At 63.2% G+C, this 8,797-nt stretch overlaps 2 protein-coding genes across 2 annotated transcripts in view; both read right to left on the reverse strand.

The window, feature by feature from the left end:
• RAX2 (retina and anterior neural fold homeobox 2) overlaps nucleotides 1-1,029 on the reverse strand; it is a 2,422-nt gene extending 1,393 nt beyond the window's left edge. The window contains exon 1 of the mRNA XM_006904102.2: nucleotides 444-1,029. Within this exon, the coding sequence (XP_006904164.1) occupies nucleotides 444-659 (216 nt within the window). The 5' untranslated portion in view covers nucleotides 660-1,029. The remainder of the gene's footprint in view (nucleotides 1-443) is intronic.
• Nucleotides 1,030-3,526: 2,497 nt separating this feature from the next.
• MATK (megakaryocyte-associated tyrosine kinase) overlaps nucleotides 3,527-8,797 on the reverse strand; it is a 5,906-nt gene continuing 635 nt past the window's right edge. The window contains exons 3-12 of the mRNA XM_025043328.1: nucleotides 8,627-8,742; nucleotides 8,331-8,550; nucleotides 7,812-7,905; nucleotides 6,478-6,543; nucleotides 5,647-5,746; nucleotides 5,481-5,565; nucleotides 5,330-5,403; nucleotides 4,988-5,183; nucleotides 4,545-4,631; nucleotides 3,527-4,447 (exon numbers count right to left, since the gene is read on the reverse strand). Coding sequence (XP_024899096.1) covers nucleotides 4,208-4,447; nucleotides 4,545-4,631; nucleotides 4,988-5,183; nucleotides 5,330-5,403; nucleotides 5,481-5,565; nucleotides 5,647-5,746; nucleotides 6,478-6,543; nucleotides 7,812-7,905; nucleotides 8,331-8,550; nucleotides 8,627-8,742 — 1,278 coding nt within the window. The 3' untranslated portion in view covers nucleotides 3,527-4,207. The remainder of the gene's footprint in view (nucleotides 4,448-4,544; nucleotides 4,632-4,987; nucleotides 5,184-5,329; nucleotides 5,404-5,480; nucleotides 5,566-5,646; nucleotides 5,747-6,477; nucleotides 6,544-7,811; nucleotides 7,906-8,330; nucleotides 8,551-8,626; nucleotides 8,743-8,797) is intronic.

Consider the following 8,797-nt stretch of genomic DNA (forward strand, 5'->3'; position numbering starts at 1 on the left):
TCACACAGGTCTGTCATTCCTCCCAAGGCGGTCTTGACAGATGGCCCCTCATGGCCCCCATCCTAGCAGCACCCCCCAGTCCTTTCTGGATCTAACCCTTCCTCACCACTCTCTTTGCCCAGGTCCCTCAGGCCCCTTGGCCTCACCCCTCGTCTCCCCTGGCCCTCGATTGTGAAGTCTGAGCCGCTCGGCTCAGCACTCGAGACCCTTCGCGCGTGCTTTCCCAGCCTGGTCTGCCTCCCCTCCACCCACGCGCTCCGAGCTCAGGGGAAACACCCCTAACTTGACCCCTGCATGTCCTGCACGCGCCGCCCGGATGCCCCGGAAAACGCCCTGTCTCCGTTCAGATGTCACAGCCCCAGTCCCACGTGCCCTCCTCTGGGAGGTCCGCCCACACAGCGGAGGCCCCCTCCCTGGGTCGTCGTGTCGTGGGGTGCGCTCACCTGCACGCGCACCTCCGGCAGGTGCACCTTGGCCGCCAGCTCCTCGCGACTGTAGATGTCTGGGTAGTGGGAGGCCTCGAACGCCCGCTCCAGCTGATGCAGCTGGTACGTGGAGAAGGTGGTGCGGTTCCTCCGGTGCTTCTTCTTGGGGGCCTCCTCGCAGGGGGCTGGCCCCACGCCCTCAGCCACCGGCCCCTCACCAGGGCTCAGGAACATGGCTCCTCCTCGCCGCCACCTGGCGGGACAGCAGGAGGGACTGCGGCTGGCCGGGCAGGCAGGGGAGCCCCAGCACCTGCTGGCTCAGGGGTAGGACGTGGAGGGGCTTTTCCCTCCCTGGGGTCCTGCGATCATTCTGCCTCCCCCGGTCTCTCTCTGCGACCTCGGATTACCTCAGTCGCGGTCTCTCTCCGCTTCCCTCTCTGATTCTCTTTCTGCGTGTGTCTCTTTGTCTCTGTCCCCCCTTCTATTCCCTTTCCTCGGGTTCACTCTCACTGCCTCTCCTTACACCTCTGTCATTCTGTCTTCCTCCGTGTCTAGGGCCCCCGAGAAGGCAGGCTGGGACTCTGCACCCCCCGCTCCCACCCCCATGCCCACCTTGCCCACCTGCCCAGTGCTCACTGCCCTCAGTGGTCCCTTATCAGCCCAGGTGTCCACGGGGCTCCTGCCCCAGAGGGCCCAGCGCCTTGTGTGCTGCTGGCCTGGCCCAGCGGGCCCCAAGGGGGTGGGGTTGGGTGGGGGAGGATTAGCACAAGGTATTAATTGAGACGGGCCCTCCTGTCCTGTCTGCCACTGGCTGCCCTGAGCCGCAGAGGGAGGGCCGGGGGCTGGGGGTTGGAGGGACACTGTCCTCCTGGGTCCACCTCCTCTTGCAGTAGGACACCAACAAGAGCCTCCCTGTCTCTGGGCCTGTTTTCCTGGCTCTAAAATGGTGACCCCAGGGCCTACCCCAGGTGGCTGTCACTCGCAGGGACGCAGTGCGGTGAGGAAAGGAGAGAGCACCGGGCACTGACCGTGCTCAGTGAGCGTCTGCTGTTATTTTCATCAGCAGGGCCAGAAAAGGGCCCTCTACGACACAGGGGTGTCAACGGAGTTGGGGAAGCAGAGCTCCCGACAGGTGAAGGCAGTGTTAGTGGGCACCTCTGGATACTGAACAGGGCATGGCATGGGGGGCATTCTAGCTGGGTTTTGAGGTACGAATAGAAGCGCACTCTTCGTTTACTAAATAAACATTCATTGAGCACTTACTGTATACCCGTGAACAAAACAGACAGGTATCTTGGAGCTGACATCCTAGTTGGGGAGACAGACAACAGCCATTGTGTAAATAAAATGTAGCTTATCAATGGTTGGAGGCCCAGTGAGAAACCTCAGGTGGGGGAGGGGAGGGGCAAGGGGGGCAGGTCACGCTTTTAAGGAACGTGATCACGATGGGGGTGCAGAGCAACACTGAGAATTCTGGACAAGGCCAGCGTGAAGGGGAGAGCACTGGGGAGCCATGGGAGGCTGTGCGGCAGGGAAGGGCCCCAGATGGTGTCTTGGACAGTATCTATCGTGGGCACGACGGGAGGTCAGGAGGGGGCTGGAGGCGAGAGCAAGGGCTGTGGGGACGGGAGAGCACTTCCGGGGGAGAAAGTTTGGGGAGGAAGGAGGAAGAGAGGGCGATATCCAGGTCCCTGTTTTGGGAACAGGGAGATGATGGAATTGTCACAGAGACAGTGGCCCGAGAACTGGAGCAAGATCCAGGGGAACCCCCTCAGACTGGTCTGCTACCGCATCCCCAATCCAAGGTACCCTGAACACGGAGAGGAGGGGCTGGGGGCGAGGGGCCAACATGAGGCCTGAAAACCTGCTGCTGGACGGAGTGGGAGACCCAGGCCCTCGGCAGGAGAGGAAGTAGAGACATAGGCTTCCGGATGTTGGCTTTGCAGGGAGAGGTACACGTGGGGACAGTGACAGAGTAAGGCGCATGTACACCCTGAAAAGGGACGACCAGGCCCTGCAGGGGCTGGGCCCAACTGCAGGGGCAAGTGGCCTTAGAGGAGGAGCCAGCTGCGCTCCCACTGTCCCAGAAGCAGGGCTGAGGCGGGAGGCAGGGGGTAGCCCCAGACACCCTGAGCTCAGGCCAGAGGGGCAGCTAGTGCTTTCGGGGGCCCCTCCAGCCTCAGCTGCCCCATCCGTAAGGCAGGCTCTGGGCTCTATGGCTAGGGCAGGCCAGGCCTGCGGGGCGGGCAGATAATTCCCCTAATTGCTTCATCACTTTAAAACGCTAACGAGCTGCTCTGTTCTCAGGCCCCAATTAGCTAATTGGCCGGATGGGTTAAGAGGCTGCAGCAGGGATTGGGCATCCGTGCAGGGGGCTTTGGCGATTTAGCGGGATGTGACTGAAGGTGCAGACGCTGTGTCAGCTTAGAGGACCGGATTAGGGGCGGGCCGCGCCGAGTGGGTGAGGGCGGTAGGTGGGGCCTGGGACAGGCGGGGCCCCTCCAGGGGGGGATTAGGCGCGGACCAGTCCACACTCCGCCCCTCCAGCCTCCCATCCTTCACTTCCCTCCCCCAGGAAGAATTACTAAACCCCTTCAGGTGCTGCTGGGGAAACTGAGGCCAGGAAGTGGGCTGGGCTTCAGGGGGCATCTCAGAAGGTCAGCATGACCTTGGAGTATTTCCTAGCTCAGGCTCTGCTCAGGCAGGGGTGGGTTGGCTGAGGTGGGGAGGGTGTGCTGGGGCCTGGTGTCCCATCCTCTGCTTGGGGGATCCTGGGGTGGGACGTCACCCAGCCCGGACGGGAGACCCCCTCCGGGCATCCTACAGGCTGCCTGGGTGGGAACAATGGGGTGGCTGACAGTCACAGCAACGACTGAGGACTGACTGCGTGCGCGTGCAGGGTCCGCACCTCCTCGCCGGAGAGATGCGAAGGCGGGGCCACTAGCCCCAGTTTCCCTGGGACAGCCACGCATGGAGGGCAAGTCGGGACTCAAACCTGGGGAGTGAGCTGGAGTGCAGCCCCCTCACCCCAGAGGACGGGAGGGGCGGGGACTCGGGACGGGCTTCTCGGCAGGCTTTTCTTGACTCTCCCTGGAGTCACTGGGTCAGGCTGCTGGGCCGTGACAGCTGGAGGATACGGGTGGCCTCACCGGAGCATCCCCAGGCCCAGTAGCAACAAGCATGTGGCAGACCCTCCCTGGGCTCCCACACACCTGCTCCAAGGGGCACATCTCCCATGATCCTTTGAGCCCGGGACCCAGAGAGCCCCGTACCCACACCCGGCTGGGACTTCGAAGGTTGAATACGGCATCCACAAATGGCCCACAGTGGGGACCTGGGGGCCATGGCAACTGGATCCACGGGATGGTTGTGATCCCCACTTGGAGAGTCTCCTGGCTCCATCCCAGGGGTCCGTATCCCTACTGTGGCTGCCAGCGGTCCCAGCTGTGCAGACCCCTCAGTGGGCAGACGACTGGCAGACAGCTCCAGGCTGAGTGACGGGGCACCTGGTGTGGACCCCCTGGGCTGAGAGGAAGCTGGGGGTCGCGGAGAGAGACTCAGACGCCCACAGTCCTTGGAATGTCTTTATCGAGGCACCAGTCCTCCCCGGTCCATGGTGTCCAGGGGCTGGCCGGAGCCCCCACGTGGGCCCGCTCTGTGTCCCGAGCCCAGTGGGCAGCTTGCCAGCCCTGACCCTCCTCAGGCCTGGCCCACGCTCACGCCCCCACCCTGACCCCCCTGCTTTCTGGGTCCCCCGGGGCCCGCGGCCCCGCAAGGCAGGGTCAGGGCTCCTGGCCACGGGGCAGGGCAGAGCCATCAGCGTCCTGCCCCTCCACGGAGCCGGCGGTGCCCGTGCTGCGTAGCTCACGCGCCAGCTTCTCAGCCAGTTTCCGAAAGGGAGGCCTGCGGGCGGGCTCCGCCTCCCAGCAGCTGCCCATGAGCGTGTGGACGGGGCCCGGGCAGCCCTCGGGGGGCTCCATGCGGTAACCCTTTTCCACGGCCTCTGTCACCTCCTTCAGCGACTGCAGGCAGAGGGCACACCGGTGAGGGCTGGGGGTCATGGCCACGGCCCCCGGCCCGCACGCACCCAGTGCCTCCCCACCCCCGGACCACGCTCACCATCTTGGGGTATGGAGCTCGGCCGTACGAGAAGACTTCCCACAGTAGCACCCCGAAACTCCAGACGTCAGACTTACTGGAGAATTTCTGTGGGCCCCAAGACCAGGGTGAGGAAGGACCGACCCCTAGGGGTTTCTGCTCCAGCCCCTGCTTCCTCCGGGAAATCTCCCCGGATTGACCTCCACTCTCTAGTGTCTTCCACTCCCTAGGCGCCCCCACACCCGACCAAGAGGAGCTCGGACTCAGTGCAGGAAGGAGGTCGCTTATTCTTGCCCTCAGCAATGAACCCCGAAATGGGGAAACGGGCCCAGATGGGGTCACACACAGGAGAGGCTACATGGGTCAAGTGCTCATTGGGGAGGCTCAGAGAGGCCAAGACATGTGCCCAGGGTCACAGAGCAGAGCTGGGGTCCCAAGGGACCTGGAGCCGGAGGGTCGCTCACCCCGTGTTTGAGAGCCTCAGGTGCCGTCCACTTGACGGGCAGCCGGCTGGAGTCCAGCCCCTTTCGCTCAGCTTTGGCCAGGCCGAAGTCGCTGACCTTGGCCACCAGGTCCTCAGAAATGAGGATGTTGCGGGCGGCGAGGTCGCGGTGCACTAGCTTCTTGCTCTCCAGGTACTCCATGCCCTCGGCCACGTGCCTGGGGAGGGACGGGGGCACGCGGGCGCTAGTGCCCAGGCCGCAGACTCCCAAGGCCAGGCTCCTCCCTGCTCTGTGCCTCGGTTTCCCCTTGACCTTGGAAAGTCCCTTCCCCACCCTCACCCCCCTGCTGCCGCCCCCACTCACAGGGAAAACTGCAGGAGCTGGGGCGTGTTCACGAGGGCCCGGCCTCGAGTCCGCAGGAAGTTCACCAGGTTGCCCTGTGGGTAGGACACGGGCTGGGGTTCAAGGCTTCCCAGCTGCGCCCCAACTCCCCCGCACAGGGGCATCGCCGCACCTTGCTCACGTGCTCCATGACGATGTAGAGCCCTTGGTGCAGGATCACGCCCAGCAGGCGCACCAGGTTCTTGTGCTGCATCTTTCTGGGGGGCGATGAGGGGGTCGTGGGATGAGGGCAGGCCCGAACCCCGACCCCAGGGCGCCTGACCCCCACCGGGACTCACGTCATGACCGCAGTCTCGTCCAGGAAGGCCTGGGCCGTCACGTCGCACTTGATGTTCTTCACGGCCACCTTCTGGCCCAGGTATTCGCCCTGCAGGACCGCTGGGGGCAGGACGGAGAACGGCACCCGACAGAGTTGGGGACAGACACAGGGACATACCCACTCACATCGACCCCCATGTAGGCCAACACAGCCTTGGTCCCCAGGCCTGGGAAACCCTCGCCCCCACGAGCTCCAGGCTCCCGACCAGAGAATCCTCTAAACCAGGGGTGTGTAAACTGTGGCCCTCGCGCTGAATCCTGTCGCTGATTTTTTGTAAGGCCCATGAGCTCAAAATTCTTAAGCGGTTGGAAAAAGAAACAAAAGAATGCTATTTCGCAACATGTGAAAGGAACATAAAATTCAAAATTCAGTGCGCATCAATAAAGTTTTATTGGCACACGGCCACGCCCATTGGTTCCCTGTCTTCTGAGGCTGCTTTCCTGCTAATGGCAGGGCAGAGCACATGCGACAGAGCCGTCTGGCCCACAAAGTCGAAAATATTAGCACGCCAGGCCTTTACGGAGAAAGTGGGCAGAGCACCCCAAGCGGAGGGACCAGCATGTGCGAGAGCCTGCAGGTGCGAGGGGCGCGCTCACGCTCACCGGGTCACCGCCTGAGTTAATCCACGCCCACCGCGGCTGCTGCCAAGCCCCTTTCACAGAGAGGTAAACTGAGGCATAGAGCGAGGACCGTTGTCTTTAGCCACCCAGCGAGTAGGTCTTCAGTATGGAGGAGCAGTCATCCCTCTGACTCCAAAGCCTGCACACCCCCAGCGCACACACCCACTCACCTCCAAACTCCCCCTCTCCAATCTGCGCTCCCACCGTCAGATGTTGCAAGTCCAGTAACCAGCCGGCTGTGGAACGAACACCTGGTCAGGGGGGTACCGGGCTCCCCCAGCCCCTCCCATCGGGGCACCACCTGGTGAGAGACACCCGGTTGTGGGCACACATTCGGTGGCCGTCGTTCCCAGCGATGGCCCATGGGCACGTCTGATGCACCCCTCTCCTGGGACCACGTGGTCCAAGGCAATACGGCCTCCCCCTTGGGGCCGCCCGTCTCTCTTCTACCTGGAGACTGTGTCCCCCCAAATTCCCCGAGGCCTCTTCCCTGCACAGTCCATTACCTCTGGCCACCCAGGGACACACACGGAGCGAAAAATACAACAGACACGGAGCCCAGAAAAGCTTCAAAACCTTCTAGTGCGCTAAGGCATAATCTGAGCTCTGGCCTCCCTGACCCCTGTCTCAAGCAGGCTAGCCCTCTCTCTTCTAGCAGGTTCTGTGGGCCTCCCCTCTGTCCAAATCAGGAGCCCTCAGGTATGATCAGGCATGGTGACACCAGCCTCCACATGGGGGGGGTGGGCATCCCCAAGACGTCCAGATGTCCCTGGGAGAGACGCATGCTCCCAAGGAGACAGCCATGGTCATCAGGTTCAAAAGGCTGCAGGGTGGCTGTGGCTGGGGGCATTTGCTTTGGGCCTTGAGTCTGGAAAAGCATTTCAGGGGAAAGGAACAGAATGCACAACAGTACAGAGGCTGATGAGGAAATGAGGGGGCCCTGCAGATTAGCAGGAAACCCCCTTTCAGAGAGGGGTAAACTGAGGCACAGAGAGAGGAGCGGCTTGTCTTTAGCCACAAGGGGATGCCGTGGAGGGCAGGGGCGCTGCCAGGCCTCCCTCCTTTAAGCGGGGGAGCGACGTGGGTGAGCTGTCATGGTAGAAAGCTGCCTCTGGGGGCCCAGGGGTAGGGGTCAGGAGACTGTCCCCCGGAAGGAGGTGGGCTGATGGGACGATCTGAGGCCAGGCAGGGAGGGGATGAATTTCACTGGTGTTAGAACCTGGCCGTGAAGGGGCCGTGGGAGGGTGGGGGGGTCGACGTTTTGGGCCAGGTTTCTGGCTGAGATGACAGGGCAGATGACAGCAGGTGTGGGAAACAGGTAAATCTGGGGATGATGTGAGTCTGTGGGAGCCCCCGCCCGACCCAGGGGCAGCCCAGGTCTTCCACTCGCAGTGCCAGGCACAGTGCCATGCTCAGGTGCTGTGGCGCTGGCCAGGTGCCAGGTCCCCAGGGCCCTGCCTCCCCAGGCGGACAGAATGTGGGTGGGGAGGGCGCAGACCCCTACCCTTGGCCAGCTCCTCCTCCGCTGATTTGGCCCCCTGCTTCCTCTTGGGTTTCACGAGTTTCGTGCAGATGGCCCCCTTGTCCTTGCTGTAATGCTGCAGGGCAAGGAGGGACAGAGGTGGTTGCGACTCTGACTCGGGGTGTGGGAAACCCCTGCATCCTGTCCCCTTCCTGTGGGGGGCGGGCAGCTCTGGATGATCTGGGCAGGAGCTGATGAGGAGGGGAGGGGTTTGGTTCCCACAGGATGTGTTGGGCTGGTTTCCATGGGAACGGGAAAGGATGTAACTAGGGGGAGAAAGGGAGGATGGGGGGGCCTCCAGATTGGTGTTAACTTGGAGGTTCCTGGAGGCTCCTGAGGCGCCACCCCAGTCCTATGGGGTTAGTGGTCCGTGGGGACCAGCGTCTTCTCTGCATTAGGGAGCATGTGGCTCTGGCCCCCACGTCCAGCTGCTGGGGTGGGGCGGGGCCTGGAGCCCTCCCTGACAACGGGGAGCAAGGGGCTCTGGAGTCCGGGGCGCACCTCCACCATATCCATGAGGTTGCAGAAGCAGATGGCCTCGTCAATGGTGAGGTGGCCCTCGCGGTGCAGCACGCGGTAGTGGATGACGTCGCGGCCGAAGCTCACGCACAGCACGTAGTCGCCAGGATGCCGCACGGACTCCCGCACCAGAAACAGCCCATCCTCTGGGGGCTGCAGCAGCTGCACCGCCTCCTGGCCTGAGATCTTCCCGTGGAACCACCTGCGGGGGCCCAAGCGTGGGCGGGGCCATAGCCAGACCCTCTGAACCCCCCACCCCATCTCCGGCCGCAACTCACGGCATGAGGCTGAGCTTAGGGTCAGTAGAGAGGGCCTCGCGCTCGCGCAGTGCGCCGGCAGCCAGCAGTCCCTCCTGCCCGCTGGTGTGGTGCTTGGCGCGGTACCAGCTCTTGCTCTGCCGGGGAGGGAGCCAGGGGTCAGTGGGTGTAGGTGCGGGGGGTGGGGGGGGT

This window comes from Pteropus alecto, unplaced genomic scaffold (assembly GCF_000325575.1).
Source record: "Pteropus alecto unplaced genomic scaffold, ASM32557v1 scaffold30, whole genome shotgun sequence".
NCBI lineage: Eukaryota > Metazoa > Chordata > Mammalia > Chiroptera > Pteropodidae > Pteropus > Pteropus alecto.